This window comes from Lipotes vexillifer, unplaced genomic scaffold (assembly GCF_000442215.2).
Source record: "Lipotes vexillifer unplaced genomic scaffold, Lipotes_vexillifer_v1.1 scaffold250, whole genome shotgun sequence".
In the NCBI taxonomy this organism is placed as follows: Eukaryota; Metazoa; Chordata; class Mammalia; order Artiodactyla; family Lipotidae; genus Lipotes; species Lipotes vexillifer.
The window spans coordinates 1,020,042-1,039,069 of record NW_006785198.1 but is presented as its reverse complement, the minus strand read 5'-3'; the positions used below and the strand labels follow the sequence as shown (position 1 = coordinate 1,039,069).

At 39.8% G+C, this 19,028-nt stretch overlaps 1 protein-coding gene across 1 annotated transcript; it reads left to right on the top strand.

Annotated features, from left to right (window-relative positions):
- The first annotated feature begins 2,295 nt into the window (after positions 1-2,295).
- Positions 2,296-14,301, top strand: BCL10 (BCL10 immune signaling adaptor). The gene is made up of 3 exons (XM_007457234.1): positions 2,296-2,589; positions 9,462-9,750; positions 12,933-14,301. Exons 1-3 carry the CDS (start codon positions 2,533-2,535, stop codon positions 13,286-13,288), a joined length of 702 nt encoding a protein of 233 aa, XP_007457296.1. The 5' UTR covers positions 2,296-2,532; the 3' UTR covers positions 13,289-14,301.
- Positions 14,302-19,028: the final 4,727 nt, after the last annotated feature.

Below are 19,028 nucleotides of genomic sequence, written 5' to 3'. Positions count from 1 at the left end.
GCAGGAATGGTTGTGGCAAAACAGTTCGTCGCTGCACACGGACAGACCAACACTTTGGAGAGAACCTGTGGAAATATACCTGAAAAGACAGAGAATATTCCTTTCACTGGGCTCTGTACTCCTTCTCCTGAGAACTTATGCAAAAGAAATGATAATTCAACAGAAAAAAGGCCTGGGGAATATGGAGATGAAAAATTCACGGACAAATTTGTTATAAGAATGAAAAATTGGGAATAACTTAAGGCCACCATGGGGAAGTGCTCGCCACTGCTCCCAGCCTGGTCACATCACCCTCATCTTTGCCAGGATCACTCTGGTAGCTTCCAGCTGATCTCTCTGCTTCCACCCTTACATCTACAGTCTATTCCCTACTCCGCAGCCAGAGTGATTCTTTGAAAAGGAAATGAAATCACTTCCCTACTTCTCTTCAAAATGTTCTCACCACCCTAACTGCTACCAACTCAGCTCTAAGCCAACACCTCCTGGGGCCTGGATGATGGTGATAGACCCTAAGTGGTCTCCCCTCTTCCATTTTCCTGCCCCTCAAGGCAACAGTGAAAGTGCTCCTTTTTCAAATCATAAACCAGATCATGTCACTCCCCTGTTCAGAACCCTCCAGTGGCTTCCCGTCTGACTCAGAGTATGCCCATATGACTCAGAGCAAAGTCAAAGTAAACTTTTACAGTGGCACACAAGGACCTCATCCCCTTCCCAGTCATACTGGCTCCTTTTCATTGGCTGTTCCCTCTAATATTCTTTCTCCATATGTCCATATGGCTCAATTCCTTCAAGTAGTAACTCAAATCTCCCTTTCTCAATGAGGTCTTCATTAACCACCCTATTTAAAATTTTACTACTCCAAACACCCTCATTCTGTTGCCCTGTTTTACATTTTCTCTCAGTATTTATTATTTTCTAACATAATAAATAATTTACATAACATTTTTCAAATGTCTGTCTGCCCTGCTCCAAACACACATATACTAGAATTTAAACTCCAGGAGGAAAGGAATTTTTATCTGTTTTGTTCACAGTTGTTTCCCCAGCACCTAGAACAGTCTCTGGCACATAGCTGACATTCAATAAATATTTGTGAAGTGAAAGAACAAATAGTTAAGTAAATTGGCTTATACCAAGAGGATGGAAGGTTAAGCAATCAGAAAATATACTATGTATCAATATGGAAAAAGACATGTGAAGTAATGTTAATGTTAAAAGTAGAACCCCCTGTTGCGATCAAAAACACGTTGGTGTGGCTTTGGCAACGTTGTTCTTTTCTGGTTCTTTTGCTTTCTCTTCCCTTAAATGTTGGGGATCCCAAGTTCGTTTTTGGTCCTCTTGTAATTTTTATCTACACTCTAGCTTCAAATACCATCTACTTTATTTCTAGTTTATTTAGCATGTTGTCCAAACAACCATCTTGAGCCCAGGGCTCTGTTTTGAGCTTTTCACCCACATTACTTAGCTACTACCTCTGTTAGTAGCTAGAATACCATTCTGAGAATAGTGGTCTGTTATCAGTCTCCCCCGATAAAATGGGAGAACTGTTACAGAATAAGATGCCTAGAACATATTAGTAAGGACTCAATAAATGTTTTAGTAATGTAAGGTGTGTACTGTGTGCCCAGTACCTCTAAGAACCTTACGTATATCATGTCATTTAATTCTCACAGCAGCCCTGTGAGAGGCATGAGGTAGACATAACTTCATTACACGGATGAATAAATAAGGAAATGTGTTTATAATAAACAGTGACCCCAAAAAATGCAGACGTTAAATTAGGTGTTAAAGTAGTGGGATCGTAGGCGGTTTTTCTCTTTCAGAAATTTCGTTAATATTGTTGATAGGCTGTATATACGTCTCGTGTGTGTATGCGCGTGTGTCCGTGTGAGACCAAATAATTTTAAAACTTGAGTGGGCAAACACAGCAACAGGAAACCGTTGGGTAGGGTCTGGGAAAAGAGGAGGAACCCAAAAGTATAGACAAGCAGAGACTCAACTCCGCCTGTGAGCTGTCTGCGCAGGCGGCGACGGCCCGCAGGCAGAGCAGCGATGCTCCCCACCCAGGGAAATGACTCCTTTCAGTGAGGCCAACCCGCGGCCACATGCAAATAACCTGGAGGCTGTGGGCGGAGCCACTCCTGAAAGGCTCCGGCCGGGGGGCGGGGAGAAGGTTGACCCATGGGCTGGCCCCGATTGGCTCCCACAGAGACGGGGCGGGCTCTCCCGAAGGCCCGGCCTCACCGAGGGGCGGTGCCTGGGCCTGGGCCTCTTGGAGAGGGAAGGAGCGGGAAGCCGAGCTCCGCGTCGGGAAACTTAGGTCAGCTGAGCCCTCGGCTCCCAGAGGGAGAGCCGGAAGCGCTACAGTTTGACCCACGAGTCCATCTGTTTTCGAAGGCGTAGCCCTCTTTCTCCCGACCCTCTCCACCTCCCCCTCTGCCCCTTCATCCGGAGGCCGAAGCCCCCAGCCTGGGCGGGGCGGCGCAGCCCGAGCTCCCGGACCCGGAAGAAGCGCCATCTCCCGCCTTCACCATGGAGCCCACTGCGCCGTCCCTCACCGAGGAGGACCTGACTGAAGTGAAGAAGGACGTGAGTAGCACAACCTTGCCCGGGCACCGCCGAGGGCCGGGGGCGGGCGAAGCGGGCGGGGGGGCTGCGTTCCTGCAGCGAGGAACCCCCGCGTCCTAGTCCGAGTCGGAATCGGAGGAGGAGCCCGCGGTCTGAGAAGCGAAACGTCCGGGCACAGCAGGACCGCGGCGAGCCCTGCATCCGAGGGACCTTGGTGGAAGTGATCTGATCCCCACTGACCTGTTAATCCACGTTTTAAATCAATAAAAGCAGGGCTTGGGTTTCTGAAATTTTGTTCAGTGGAGCGTTTCTTTACAGTCAGCTTCTTGCCCACTGCTCACCCATCCCCTGTGATTTCACCCCAGCTGCGCTTTGGAGCTGCGTTGTTAGGGATCGACGACTCAAGTTCATCCTTGAGTCAGACTGCCTTGGCTGCTGGCTCAACCTGGAGCAAAAGCTGGACCAGATAAAGCATCCCAAGCAATGGATCAAATACGTGAAACTTGCAAAGGGGGTTGGGGGAAGCTGGACTGTTGAAAGCACAACCCGGAATTCCCCTAGTAAGCAAACGCCCACGTATTTAAATTGAAGGGGCGCGGAGGGGGGCGGGGGATGAATACATGAAGCGGAGAATTAATTTACAGGTAAACGTTGGAGATATTCAGCAGCTAAATTATGCTCTTATGCTTGGATGCTGAAGTGCACAAATCTTAGTATTTATTCGTAAAGAATGACTCTGTTGAGGTCTGACTTGTTTCTCTTTTCCTTTGCTTTTAGTTAACTTGTTTTGCCATGTGAGACTTACATGAGTACCATTAAAATACTTTATATTAATTCAAATTCAGAACAATATGAACATGAATTGTGTTCTGGCTTAACACTGCAGTACTTATACAAAATCATCTTTGTGAATTGGACAGGACAGCAGCTTTTTAAATGTTTGTGTGCTTCCTTTTACCCTCACCTGTAAGGTTTATTACACTGTACTCATAATTACAGTTGGTATGACTCATTAGCAAAAGGAGACTGGTTATGACTGTGCCTTAGTTTCCTCCTTCAACAGATAATTGTGGAGCACTTATATAGAAAGTACTGTTCTTGGGCCTGGAAAGATATAAAAAAAATGACAGGCACCTGCTTTACATTCTAGTTAAGACTGGGACATTGATAACTAATAAAGAATAAATGAGTATTGTGCTTTTCAATATTTGTGCCAGTAAAAACATGAACTTCAAGAGCTAGGCCTACTGTATTCCAGATACTCTGTCACACAGTTTACAATGTTCCCATTTAATCTGTACAACAACCTCTAAGGCAGATAATTGTCTTTCCCATTTTACAGTTGATAAAACAGGTAGTGAGAGGTTACAAGTGGGAGGATAAAAAGCCTGTACATAAACACAGATGTGAAGGATGGCTTCTAGGCCTTTTTTTTTTTTCCATCAGTTCATTGATATTATCCATCTCCATGATTTCAATTTACAGCTATATAAGAAATCCATAACCTTGGGGAATCATGGACATGTTTCAGGACATCTGTGAAAAAAAATATGTGCACATTTTCTTCTTAGAAATTTTTTTCATGATGTTTTCAGAATGGTTTATGACCTTAGGAGTTTTAAAATTATAATCCACATATTTGGACTTCCTTCTTTCTCAACTCTAAGTGCTTATTTCTAAATATCTACTGGAAATCCACTTTTATATCCTTCAGATTCCTCACTTTGTCTAAAATTGAACTTTTTATCATCCTTCCCCCAAAGCCACTTGCTGTTTCTGCTGTATTCTCTGTCGTGATGAATCCATGGGGATTGGCTGCTGATACCAAAATTCATGGATGCGGGCTTCCCTGGTGGCAGTGGTTGAGGCATTCTTTGTTCCTTCCCAAGAGCCTCTTTTGAGCTTGTATGAGTTTGGGTTCCTCCAGAATCAGACCACAAGACAGTTTATTTGGAGGTGATACCCAAAGCTAGTAGGGGAGTACAGGAGTGAGACAGGGAAGCCATTTACTGTCTTTTAGTTATCACAAATCTGGTCAAGTCATAAAATGAAGCTCATGCTTTATTGGCATTTATGGCCATTATAAGTTTGAGTTAACGACCGAAGACCACACAGTTGCCCACTCCCCTGTTCACTACCTCCCCAGTGGTGCCTTCGGAAACTTTTGCGCCCTGGGGGGAATTTTAAGTGAAAAAAAAAAAAAAAAAAAAAAATGAAAGAGATTCATGGATGCTCAAGTCCCTTTTATAAAATTGCGTAGTATTTGCATGTAACCTTCACACATCTGCCCATACTTTGAATTATCTCTAGATTACTTATAATACCTAGTACAATGTGAATACTGTGTAAATAGTTGTAAATACAATGTAAATGCTATATAAATAGTTGACCTACACAGCAAATTAAAGTTTTGCTTTTTGGAACTTTATGGAATTTTTTTAAAATTTATTTATTTTATTTATTTATTTTTGGTTGTGTTGGGTCTTCGTTGCTACGTGTGGGCTTTCTCTAGTTACGGCGAGCGGGGGCAACTCTTCGTTACAGTGCGCGGGCTTCACACGCGGTGGCTTCTATTGTTGCGGAGCACGGGGTCTAGGCGTGAGGGCTTCAGTAGTTGTGACACGTGGGCTCTAGAGCGCAGGCTCAGTAGTTGCGCACGGGCTTAGTTGCTCTGCGGCATGTGGGATCTTCCCGGGCCAGGGCTCGAATCCGTGTCCCCTGCTTTGGCAGGTGGATTCTTAACCACTGTGCCACCAGGGGAGCCCCTGGAATTTTTTTTTTCCAAATATTTTCCATCCACTGTTGGTTGAATTCGAGGGTGTGGAACCTGCAGATACAGAGGACCGACTGTACCACCACTTATCCACATGGAAACTTCCACTTCTTTTTTTTTTTTTCAGGCTCCCACTTCTTCACTATACTCCTTCTCCCTGTGTGCTCCATCTAGTTGTTTACCTCTTTTTTGTTGAATTTAGTTCAGTTTCATAAATATGGACTACACACTGTGAGACTGATACTGCCATTGATTCTAACAGTTCAAAAATTAAAAACTAAGACACAATCTTAGTTTGAGAAGAGCTCAACTTCTTGGGGGGTGGGGGGGACATGTAAAATGACAATTGCAAATCACAGCATAAGTGCAATGAATTTTACATTCATCCAAAACATTATCTACTTAGCACTCTGCTAAATGCAGGATATACAGAGTTGAACAGAATGTACCTGGTTCTTGCCTGCTTTTAAAATGTGGGTTCTTAAGGTTGAAAACAAATAAATGTATAATTCCAAATTATGGTAAGTACTGTGAAGGAGACAAACAGGTGTTGAGCCAATAACAAGATAAGAGGGGAAATCTACTTGAGATAGGATGGTCAGGGAAGGTTACATTTTTTAAACTGGTTCCTGAAGGCTATGACAGAACTGGGGAAGAGCATTCTAGGCAGAATAGAATTTTCAAAGGATCTAAGGCAGGCAAGATCTTGGGGAAATTGGAAAAAGGTGCCTAGAGGTGAAGTTGATGGTGGGCTAGTGCCAGATTATGAAGGGTCTTACAGATGGTAGTAAAGTGGGATTTTTTTCCCAAGTGTAGTAGAGACCTATTGAAGAATTATATTTTTAAAAATCCCTCTGCCTAATGTGTGGACTGGGGTGAGCAAAAGGGAGAAGAGGGAAACTACTGAGGAGATCCTTGGAATTTACGTAGTTGAGAGATGATGGTGATTCAGATCAGGGTACAGGCAGTGGAGATGGATGGAACAGGAGAATTCCAGATGCATATTTTAAACCTTAATGATAGGACTTGGTGATGGTTTGAATGTGGGAGTTGAGGAAGAGTGTGGAATCAGATTAGTAAGTGGAAATGTCAAATCAGCAATTAGACCTATCAGTTTGAAGACCAAAAGAGAGATCTGAGCTAGAAATAAAAGTGTGGGATTAAATGAGTTTACCTGGGGAACTTGAGAGCTAGAAGGGAAAGGGTGACCATAGAAGTTTTAAAAAGTAAGAAGTTATGGCCGCAGAGATGGGAAGAAAGCCAGGAGAGTGTGGTATTCATATAAGAGTATTTCAGGAAGGGAGTGGTCAGCTGTGTTCACACTGCTGAGAAGTGAGATGGAGACTGAAAAGTATCAGATTTAGTGATAAGGAGACCTTGGTGACTTTGAGAAGAGTAGTGGGACAGAGTGAAAATGTCTGGGAGTGAGTTGGGAGATAGAAGTGGAGTCCTGTTGTATAGAAAAGTGAAGTGCATTCACTGCGTGCTGTAAAGGCAGGAGAGGAGTACTCATTTGGGGGAGTTTAAGTAAAGTTACCTGAAGGAGATGACCACTGTCCTGAATTTTAAAAGATGAATAGGGATATGGGAAAAGAAAACAAGGCAAAGGTAACGACTTAAAGAAATGTAGTGGAAAACAGCAGTTTTAGGAAGAACATAAAGTTCCCGAACATAGAGTAAGCTGGAGAGGTAGGCAGGATCCATACTATGAAGCACCTACCTGCCATCATCAAGTCGCTGTTATTTATTGAATACCTACTGTGTCAAGCCTTCATATGCACTGTCCCATTTAGTCCTCCTACAGGTCCTGCTAGGTATTTATTATTTTTTTACCAGTAAGGGACCTGAGGCTTAGAGACGTTAAGTAACTTCCCCCAGCTCTCACAGGAGTATGTGGCAGATTCAAGATTTGAACTGAGGTTGGTCTGAGTCCAGAGCCATGCTCTTCACTTCTCTGCTTTTCTGCTATGGTTGAGAAACTTTATCCTTTAAGTCGAGGTGGAACACAGTGTTTTAAAAATTAACTAACAACATTTCAATATTGGGAGAATTCATGTTAACACTCCAGGTTTCCATTTTTTCTTGAAAAATTAGAAGGTCTGATAGATGTGTGAAGGAAGAAGTTGAGCGGGGTAGGGAGAGAAGGAATAAGTACAACTAGGTGTCTTGTTAATAGTCGATGCAAGATATATAGGGACCCGAACTAGGACAATGCTAATAATAGGGATGGAGTGAAGGGGCAGCTTAGATAAATATTGGGGTAGATTGGCAGGACTTGGTGGGTGGGTGATCTGATCGAATGTGCCAAGTGAGTGAAAGAGAGGAAGAGTCAAGGATGAGTTGTACGTTTATAGCATGGTTGGATGGATGGTGGTACTCACAAGTGAGCTGAGAATGTCAGAGGAAAACGATAGGGGAAGATAACAAATTTGGTTTTGGACATGTTGAATTTTAAGTACCATTGGGATCTCTAGGTGGAGAAAGTCTTGATCACATAGGAAAATTTAGAAATCATCAACGTATGGTAGAAATGACAACAGATGAGGTTTTCCAAGGAGTTCATCTTTTAAATCTGTTTTTCTCTCTCCTCATCCCCACAGCTTAAATTCATGCACTCAGCTTATCATATGTAAGATATTGCAGCAGTCTTCTAATTGCTCTCCTTTGACCCCAATTTTTGTTTTCCCCCAGCCCTCTGTAAAAGTTTTCTTATTGCCTCTTATTTATAAACCTTTGATGAGGTTTTGACTATAGGGAAATGTGATTTCCCTCATTGCCTACCTTTCATGCCTCTAGCTCAGGTGTAGTCTCTATAAATTCCCCAGGTCCTGGAGGCAGAGTTGACCTATATCTTTTTTTCCAGGTCATATTCCATTGTCTCATAATTTTTAGCTTGAGGTGTTAATGTAGTCTTCAACTAGACCATGTGCCCTTTGCATGCAGGTTTCAAGTCTTGTTCATCTTTGCATATGCACTGCTCAGCACTTGGCATATTTGGCATTTAGATATGTGAAATGTTTCTCGTGGGAATTCAGTGGACTGAGAACTGTAGGAACCCTTCACCTAACCTACTTTTCTGCCACCATATACTCTCATATACTTTGAAGATTTTCCATTGTCTTTAGTTCATCATTGTCAGTGTGAATCAAGTTAGTCATCATTGTCATCATCACTAACATTTACTCATCACTTACTATGTACCAGGCACTTTCTCAAGTGCTTTACGTGTGTTAATTTATTTCTCATAACACTCAGATGAGGAAACTGAGGCACAGAGGAGTTAAGTTACCCAAGATTGCATATTTAGTAAATGGAGGAGCTATAATACAGTCACTCACATCAAATTGTTAATACCATTTATTAGGACCCACATTGATTTTTGACTAATTAAGCCTCATTAGGCATCTCTCAGGTCTAGGCCTGTGTATGTGATTTCTTTTTATTTCTTTAATTTTTTCCAATATCCACTATTCCTTTAGGTTTCTTTCCCCCCATACCTTTCTACCTTCCTTCTACCAAGGCTGAGTTAGACTACAGTCTTGCCAACTGACTCCAAAGATAGACCCCGTATGGTCCCTTTTGTTTTAGGTTCTTTCTTTTTCTTTGTGTGTGTGTGTGTGTGTGTGTGTGTGTGTGTGTGTGTGTGTGTGTGTGGTTTCACTCTAGAAAGATGGAAAATTAATAACATGAGAAAGTTATAAACTGTGAGTTATCCTCTCTGGTCCTGACTAATCCTGGATTCCTTGCTAAATGGAAACTAAAATGTACAGTAACCTCTGCTCTCAACTTTACCTCTGAAGGCCCTCAGCAGACCTCCCTATTTCCACAGACCCAAGCCCCCTAGATTAGACTGGCCCCCTCCTCACAACAGTTTGGTCTTGGTTTATAGATGTGAAGATGAGATCAGAGCAGTTCAGAAGCAGTGAGGAATATCTAGTCAGGGACCTACTTCTGCCTAACTGGACCTTCATTTTAGTAGCATGCCTTTAGTAGGGCTGAGCCTCCTGACTTCAGGATGTTTTCTCTCACCAGTCAGATTCCTAACTGATCAGTCACCTTTGTGATTTCCTTAGGTGTTAAAAAAAAAAAAATACATTGAGGCATTTTTTATATCTTTTAGGCTTTAGAAAATTTGCGTGTATACCTGTGTGAAAAAATCATAGCTGAGAGACATTTTGATCATCTACGTGCAAAAAAAATACTCAGTAGAGAAGACACTGAAGAAATTTCTTGCCGAACATCAAGTAGAAAAAGGGCTGGAAAATTGTTAGACTACTTACAAGAAAACCCCAAAGGACTAGATACCCTGGTTGAATCTATTCGGCGAGAAAAAACACAGAACTTCCTGATACAGAAGATTACAGATGAAGTGCTAAAACTTAGAAATATAAAACTAGAACATCTGAAAGGTAAGATATCTTAGTATATCAAAAGTTCATTTAAATGTAACCGTCCTTTTATAAGTAGAATGCAAAACAAAACAAAAACCTAGAAGTGATCATTTTGCTTTTATTCAAAAAGTTCAACCTTCAGAATTACATTCGATTTGCATTTTTTTACCTTATTTGATGCCATTACATTGCAAAAGTGAAATATCACTCAGTGTTCTGTTTTTTTTTTTTTTTTTTTTTTTTTTTTTTTACCGCCGGCCTCTCACTGCTGTGGCCTCTGCCGTTGCAGAGCACAGGCTCCGGACGTGCAGGCTCAGCGGCTATGGCCGACGGGCCCAGCCGCTCCGCGGCATGTGGGATCTTCCTGGACCAGGGCATGAACCCGTGTCCCCTGCATCGGCAGGCAGACTCGCAACCACTGCGCCACCAGGGAAGCCCAGTGTTCTGTATTTATATTCGTTTAACAACACATTTATAGAAAACAACTACAGTGAAATCCCAGTATACACAGGAGTTTGTTTCTAAAGTCAGCAGAATGCACGATTAATCTGTTCAAAAGTAACCCCTGAAAATGCATATCACACATAAAGAACAGTGTATAGGTAAAGTATTTTACCTTTGATAAACTCTGATAGTTTTTCTCCCACCAGTTGATCACATGATGAAGTAGTTGGCTTATGTTGGTAAGAATCATCGTGTATAAGTTATATGTAACTTTAAACACTAGAATCACACTCAGTGTTGCAAAATGAGAGAGGCATAAAACTGAGATTGATTAAGGGAGTAGCAGATTTACCTCTTCCGTTTCACCCTCACCCCAGAGCACACACTCACTAAATTGGAATGCTGTGTAGAATTGTTTGCATGATCCCTCCAAACCCCCATCTTTCTCTGTCTCTCTCTACAGAGCACTTAAGATAAATGTGCATGCAATACAGCTCTATTCCAGCTGTTCTAGGCAAGGGAAACAGAAATTAGTAATTTAGGGCTTTTTCCCTTAAGGAACTCAGTCTGTAAATCCATGTTGGAACACAGATGAAGTTTCCCCTTGAGCCATATTTAAGAAAATAGTTTCTCTTTCATGGGACAGAAATGCTGACTGTATTGTGAAGTTGAAACACTAGTGGAAAAAATTGACGTACAAATGTACTTTACAGACTCTGCAGGTTTTACATAAAATCTGTCAACTCAGGAATTTCTGTGCCTGTAGACCATTGGGTTGAATATTTGCTAAGCCTAACAGAGAGATAAATTGTGTTTGTGTTTATTCTTTCCACGCTGAGGCTAATTGTTGGCTATACCCTTTGGATATGATAGAATTCTTTGTTCAGAACAACCTCTGTCATTTAAGTAAACTGTTAGGTTGAGAACCAGGACATTCTCTATTTAATGTGAAGAGGAGACCTGGGTTCTAGCCGTCCCCCTTGCATGAAGTAGTCCTGGAATGTTGGGCATGACTTCACTGTTGCAGGCCTCTGTCTTCTGATCTCTAATAGTGAGAGGCTATCCCGGATGACCCGTAGAATCCCTTCCACTTGTAACACCCCATGATTCAAGAATTGGAAGTAAGAGAAATGGAAATAAAAACAAAAATAAACAGATGGGACCTAATGAAACTTCAAAGCTTTTGCACAGCAAATGAAACCGTAAACAAGACCAAAAGACAACCCTCAGAATGGGAGAAAATATTTGCAAATGAAGCAACTGACAAAGGATTAATCTCCAAAATTTATAAGCAGCTCATGCAGCTCAATAACAAAAAAAACAACCCAATCCAAAAATGGGCAGAAGACCTAAATAGACATTTCTCCAAAGAAGATATACAGACTGCCAACAAACACATGAAAGAATGCTCAACATCATGAATCATTAGAGAAATGCAAATCAAAACTACAATGAGATATCACCTCACACCAGTCAGAATGGCCATCATCAAAAAATCTAGAAACAATAAATGCTGGAGAGCGTGTGGAGAAAAGCAAACACTCTTGCACTGCTGGTGGGAATGTGAATTGGTACAGCCACTATGGAGAACCGTATGGAGGTTCCTTAAAAAACTACAAATAGAACTACCATATGACCCAGCAATCCCACTACTGGGCATATACCCTGAGAAAACCATAATTCACAAAGAGTCATGTACCAAAATGTTCATTGCAGCTCTATTTACAATAGCCTGGGGATGGAAACAACCTAAGTGTCCATCATTGGATAAATGGATAAAGAAGATGTGGCACATACATATAGTGGAATATTACTCAGCCATAAAAAGAAATGAAATTGAGCTATTTGTAATGAGGTGGATAGACCTAGAGTCTGTCATACAGAGTGAAGTAAGTCAGAAAGAGAAAGACAAATCCCGTATGCTAACACATATATATGGAATTTAAGGAAAAAAAATGTCATGAAGAACCTAGGGGTAAGACAGGAATAAAGACACAGACTTACTAGAGAATGGACTTGAGGATATGGGGAGGGGGAAGGGTAAGCTGTGACAAAGCGAGAGAGAGGCATATACACTACCAAATGTAAAATAGATAGCCAGTGGGAAGCAGCCGCATAACACAGGGAGATCAGCTTGGTGCTTTGTGACCACCTAGAGGGGTGGGATAGGGAGGGTGGGAGGGAGGGAGACACAAGAGGGAAGAGATATGGGAACATATGTATATGTATAACTGATTCACTTTGTTATAAAGCAGAAACTAGCACACCATTGTAAACCAATTATACTCCAATAAAGATGTAAAAAAATTTTAAAAAATAAATAAAAATAGAATTGGAAGTAATTAACTCATAGAATTTTAGCATATACCCAGTTTAAAATTGGGGTAAATTTTTTTTTTTTTTTTTGTGCTGGAGTGCTAAAGATATTTTTTAGTTGTGAAAGCTATTTCTTATTTTATGAATAATTTTAGGGGCTACTTAATTTTTTCCAGGTCCTTCAATGGTTAAGTATAAGTATACAAATTAAATGTGAATTGTAGCGTGTCATTTAGCTTCCTTGAGATTATTCCTATATCTAGAAAATGTAAATAATAGTATGCTTCATGATTGTCAGGAAAAGCAGATAAAATGTGAAATGGATTATGACAATTTATAAACTGCTATTTAAATTTGTGTAATCTTTAAAAAGTTCGAAGATGGGTGTGGACTCAGTTTTCTAGTTACTTTTCATTTACATCTGAATAATTTTATTGTAGGACTGAAATGTAGCAGCTGTGAGCCTTTTCCAGATGGAGCCACAAACAACCTCTCTAGATCAAATTCAGATGACAGTAATTTCTCTGAAAAACTGAGAGCATCCACCGTCATATACCATCCAGAAGGAGAATCCAGCACAGCCCCCTTTTTTTCTACTGATTCTTCTCTGAATTTGCCTGTTCTAGAAGTAGGCAGAACTGAAAACCCCACCTTCTCTTCAACTACGCTTCCTAGACCTGGGGACCCTGGGGCTCCTCCTTTGCCACCAGAGCTGCAGTTAGAAGAAGAAGGAACTTGTGGAAACTCTAGTGAGATGTTTCTTCCCTTAAGATCACGTGCTCTTTTGCGGCAATGACAGTTTACTGCATTTTAATTTTTTTAATGATGACAAAAAATATTTGAAAGGATATGAATCATCTTATAAAATTGCTATAATGACTTATTAACATTTGATACATGTCTTATAATGCAACGTAAACATACTTTGTAAATAGAATTTTTTAGAATAAAAGAAGCATACTTGTAGATAGCTAAAGTAACTCTTGTTGATCATGTACTCTTCAGTATTTTCATTTTTGAGGTAATGTAGTGTTTTCACTTTTTTTTTATGTTTTAAGACTAATTTTAATAGAGAACATTTCTCTATTTGAGAATAGAGTCTTAGGCTGGGAACAATGTTTCTTCTCTGTGCATTTGTACTAGTAAGTTTCACAGTCTAATAGTCCTTTCCAGCCATTCAACAGTACATTTTCAGAATTAAGCTGTTCCTATTCGTAATAAAGCCAATCACTGCTGGGAAAACTGCCAGCTACAGAAAAGAATCTTTCCCACTCAATTGGGCTTACAGGCACTTAGAAAGTCCCCTTCTGATTCAGAGAAATATCTAATGGAGTTTGAGCCACCTACCGTGCCAATTTGCCAAAATACATTTCTTATTAATCTTACTAATTAATACTACTTTCTTAAGATTTTCGCACTCTTTGCTTTATCATTGTCATTCCTAAAGAAAAATCTTGGCATAAACTTCAGTTATTACATAAAATTTAATGAGATTTTAAAAATACTTTTTCTGTACTTTTTGTTCCCTTTTAATGAGGACCACTGTACAGTTGAAATGATTAGAACAAAATGGTTCTTGTGTGTGTATATGTGACAATTCTGTTTTTAGTACTATTTGGAACAAGCGGGCCATTAGCTAGATATGTCTTTTTGTTCTATGACAAAGTTTGACTAATTTTACAAATTTATAAATCTTCTTGCATTGTTTTCATTGAACTATTTCTAGATATCTGTCTCATATATATTTCCACTACTTGCAAAAAGCAGAGATGGAAATATGCTATTAAGAATAAATGTTTTTAAGTTGTAGTGCTGTGTTTTGGAAGTTTCAGATTTTTCAATAGGAAATACCTAAAACTTTTTTTATATGCACCAATTTTAATAGGAAACATTAATTCAGGTTGTGAGATGGAGTTACACTTCTGGATAGACTGATGAAATTATCAATCATGAAGAAGACTGGCATATTGACTTTAAAAAATTTTTAAAGACTGGGTGATTTTTGTAGTATAAACATTTTCTAACGATTATGGAGAAATATGTTTCACCTCCAGGGTAGCATTACAAAATAGTGGCAATTAAAAAAAAAAATAGTGGTATAATACTTAAAGAAACCTTTTTAAAAAACAGAAGCAAGCTTTTCATTTCATTAATTAAAATTTGATATGCAGTTACTTTTTTAAAAATTTAAATAGGATTTATTTGGAATCAAAGATCATAATTTAGATATGGTGTAGCACCTATATTTATAGTTTTCTTTCAGACTGTTGACTAACTACGTAGACAATAAAATTAAGGTTTTAACAAACTTAGGCTTTTGGTTTTCTGAATCTATGAAATCGGTTTATTTTTCCTTTAAACACTGAAAACCAGCTGTTGCCAAAAATGTATAAATTTGAATGATACTGTGACATGACATAGTGCAATTGGTTATTGGGCTGATTAATGCAGCAGTGAAAATTATCACTTAATATAAAAACAACACCTTCGAGCTCACTTTTTTAAATTGCTTTTTAAAAAATTGAGACTTTATTTTTTAGAGCAGTTCTAGGTTTACAGAAAACTTGAGCAGAAAGTACAGAGTTCCCATATACCCCCTGTTTCCTATATTAACATCTCACACTAGTACATTTATTAGAATTGATGAACCAGTCTTGATACATTATTATTAACTAAAGTTAATAGTTTACATTAGGAGTCATTCTTTGTGTTATACAGTTCTATAAGTTTTGACAAATGCATAGTGACATGCATCCACCATTATATTATCACATAGAATAGTTTCACTTCCCCCAAAATCCCCTGTGTTCCACTTATTCATCCCTTCCTCTTCCCCCCCGCCCCACCCCTTCCCATCCAGCCCTGGCAACCACTGATCTGTTTATTCTCTCTATTGCTCTGTCTTTTCCAGAATGTCGTATATTGAATGGTTGGAATCATACAATATGTAGCTTTTTCAGACTGGCTTCTTTCACTTAGCAATATGCATTTACATTTCGTGCATGTCTTTTCATGGTCACTTTTTCAAGAGCTAATTCCATCTTTGGTCAGCATGTCATTCCTAGTGCAAGGGCAAACACTGGCAAATTTGGAACTTACCAGGATAATGGCAGTTTTTTTGCTTTCATTTTTTGTTGTTGTTGTTTCGAATTTTTTAATTTTGTTTGGGAGGTTTTTGTTTTGATAAACTTTTTTTTTTTTTTTTTTTTTTCCGGCCATACCACTTGCCATGTGGGATCTTACTTTCCTGACCAGGGATAGAACCTGTGCCCCCTGCAGTGGAAGCACTGGAGGTGCGGAGTCTTAACCACTGGACTACCAGGGAAGTCCCTTGATAAACATTTTCTAAAATTTAGTTTAGTTTAATGATTAGTACTTTTGTGGTTAGTGATTTTTGTCTCCTGTTTAAAAAATCTTTGCCTATCCCAGTGCTGTGATGATAATCCCCTATGTTTTCTTCTGGAAACTTAGTTGTTTTCATTTCACAATTAGCTCTATGATCCATTACAAAGTAATTTTGTGTACAGTATAAAGTAGAAGTTAAGTCTTGTGGCTACTGTCCTTTTACCTAAGCAGCGTGAAAGGGAGCAGGAAGTTTCACGCTCTGTCCTTATCTTGTATCACTGGATAAATAAGTACGTTGTTGATTTTGGAGGGAAAAAAATAGCTAACCAAGCAGGGAATCGATCTTTGCTGTTAAATGTAATCTTTTGAGGGCTTTCTGAAAGAAGAGCTAAATTTAAGCACAAACAATATGTGGGTAACTTGAGTGCTGCTCCTAAAGGCCTTACTCTGATCTTGCCACTCTATTTAATTATCAGACAGCTGTCCTTTACTGTGGTGTTTCCCAAACTGTGCTGCGTATTTCAGAATCACCTGGAGAGCTTTTAAAGATATGGATGCCAGGCTGTGGAAGCCAGTCATCAGAAGTGAGTAAAAATTTCTAGGTGATTCCAACGTGCAACAATGTTTGGAAACCACAATCTTACTGGATGCCAAATACAGTGGTTGGTGTTTCCACATGTGTGATCTTGTTTTTAATCCTAATAACAACTCTGCAACGAAGGTTTTATTGTTACCTTTTTTTAACAGACGAGAAACAATCTCAGGATAAAGTATATGGCTCAAAGTATGTGGCACAGCTCTTTAGAATTAAAATCTAGGGCTGTTTGACTCCAAGATCAGTGTTCTTTCTACAACTCCATGCTCTCTTATTAACATTTCCTAGATGGCAGAAAGGTAAGAGTGGACATTGTGTATATTTTCACTCATAATTCAATATTTATTGATTACCTATCATTTTAGGTGCTGGCGATACAGTGATAAAACAGACAATGTCTATGTTCTCATAGAGAACTCACATTCTAGTTGGGGGAGATACATAGGAAATAAACAAGGAAACCCTGATAATTCTAGTTGCTGTGGATATAAAATAGGGCATGTATGAGCTAAACAGTAACTTGGACCAAAGTGTTTATTGCATTATGAGGGAACTCCTCTCAAAGCAGGCAACATTTGAGCTGAGGCCTAAACCATAAGAAGGAAGGAGCCAGCTGTGTAAAGTTCTAGTAGGAAGTTTAGGCAAAAGTAACATCTGCTGAGAGCCATCCGGATGTGACAAGTATCCCTTGAGCACAGCCAAGGGAACCAGCACAGCTGTTGTCTACGGATAAAGCTCAGCCTTTATAGGATTATAATGGATATTACTAAAGGGTTTGACATTTATTTGATCTGTGTACTTCTTTGTTTGTTCGCATGTGGTGACGGAGGATTAAAACCTAGGGGAAGGCATGTAGAGTCCCTGGGAGATGGTAATTCCCGATGGAAATTTAGTAAAACCCCTTGGGATGAAGCATCAGGGGGACAAAAAAGCCCCTTAACTCCCCCACCATTACCTACTCCCCGTCCTCCACGATGGGAAAGAGGATCAAGCATGGGAATGTTTAGATTGAAACAGCCCACATTAAAAGAGAAGATGAATGATTTATGGCCTCCTTGAGGAGTCTGGGATAAATTTGGTACAAAATGGTATTGGTATAATAATTGCTTAATACCAGGAAACATTATGGCACGAAGATATTCCATGATGATATATTATGCATAATATAAAATGTCTTATAAACCGGGTGTGGATATTAATGCTTGGAAAGGGCAACTTATATTTTGCCAGTATGTTTTGCATGAAAGCAACATATATATAAAAGTTGAATGTCCTCCTAAGCAACCTAAGATTTATGCATAATAGAAGTTACTTGATAGAAATTGCTTATGCCTTGCTAGAAAATAGAAAGTTTTGTGTGAACTAGTGATAATTTTTTATTAGATAAGAATCTAGAACTATACCAGGAAAATAGTTAGGCCCTTTGAATGCTCAAAGACGGAACAGTCTGTGTGTTTTAAGATTGATTCAGCTCACTGTAACCACAAGACTTGAAACAAAGGACAGAAGTTCTGCCAAAAGAAAGCATTCACAATATTGTGTTATATGATTAGATAATCATTAATATAACCATGAGAATTTGTTGAAAAATCAATGGTGTAATAAGAGTAAAGAAAAAATATAAAAAAGGCTTTTTGCGTGGCAATAAAGCGAGGCAAGCATCTCATCTGACTCGGGTGTGTGTGGATCTTCTTTAATCGCCAACTCTGTCCTCCCTTCGGGTTTTCCCTGCACTGCCGAGGCTGGACCGCGGCAAACATCGAGTGCAAAAGTCCTGAGGCAAGAATGAGCTAGTGAGACCACACAGGCCTGTGTGGCTGAAACGTAAGTATGAGGGGTGACTAGGGAACTCAGGAGCCCAGATTGAGATGAGGTTTCACAGATAGCGAGGATCAGATATGGAAGGATTTACAGACCATTGTGAGGAGTTTGGATTTTCTTCTTTCTTTTCTGTATATTGAAATAAAAGAGCTGTATTAGGGACTAGTATATAACATTTGCATACATTTTCAGGGTATTATACTGTATTTCATAAAACTGTTAATGCTCAAGGGGCGTTAGGCCATACTGTATCAGCTTGACCTCTGGAGGGACTGGAGCCTATATCCACATGACCAATCCCCAGTAAAAACTCTGGACGCTAAGTTTCGGGTGAGCCTCCCCAGATGGCTCCATGCATGTTGTCACATGTCTTTGCCGCAGAAGTTAGTACTGTCTACACCTCCACTGGGAGAAGACAGCCAGAAGCCCTGCGTGTGGAAGGCTCCAGCACTGCACCCTGCATCTCTTCCCTTGGCTGATTTTAATCAGTATCCTTTAGCTACAGTAAACCATAATTACGAGTAAAACAGCTTTCAGAGAGTTCTGTGAGTCCTTCAAGCAAATTACCAAGCCTGAGGATGGTTTTGGAGCCTCCCAAACTTTGCACTTTGGGACCATCATTTTCCTTTGTCAATGTAGGTACTTGGGTGGAAAATTTTGAGAAACAGATCTACACCCTCATAAATTATAATCCACAATACTTATTGATCATCTACTCAGTGACAGGCACTGAGCTAGGTACTAGGAATATAAAAAATGAACAAACCTCCCCTGA

Bases quoted from the DNA above. Each gene is read 5' to 3' on its own strand.
- BCL10 (XM_007457234.1), top strand. From the start codon at position 2,533: ATGGAGCCCACTGCGCCGTCCCTCACCGAGGAGGACCTGACTGAAGTG. The intron at 2,590-9,461 runs GTGAGTAGCACA...TATATCTTTTAG, and splicing joins TGACTGAAGTGAAGAAGGAC to GCTTTAGAAAATTTGCGTGT. The intron at 9,751-12,932 runs GTAAGATATCTT...ATTTTATTGTAG, and splicing joins AAAACTAGAACATCTGAAAG to GACTGAAATGTAGCAGCTGT.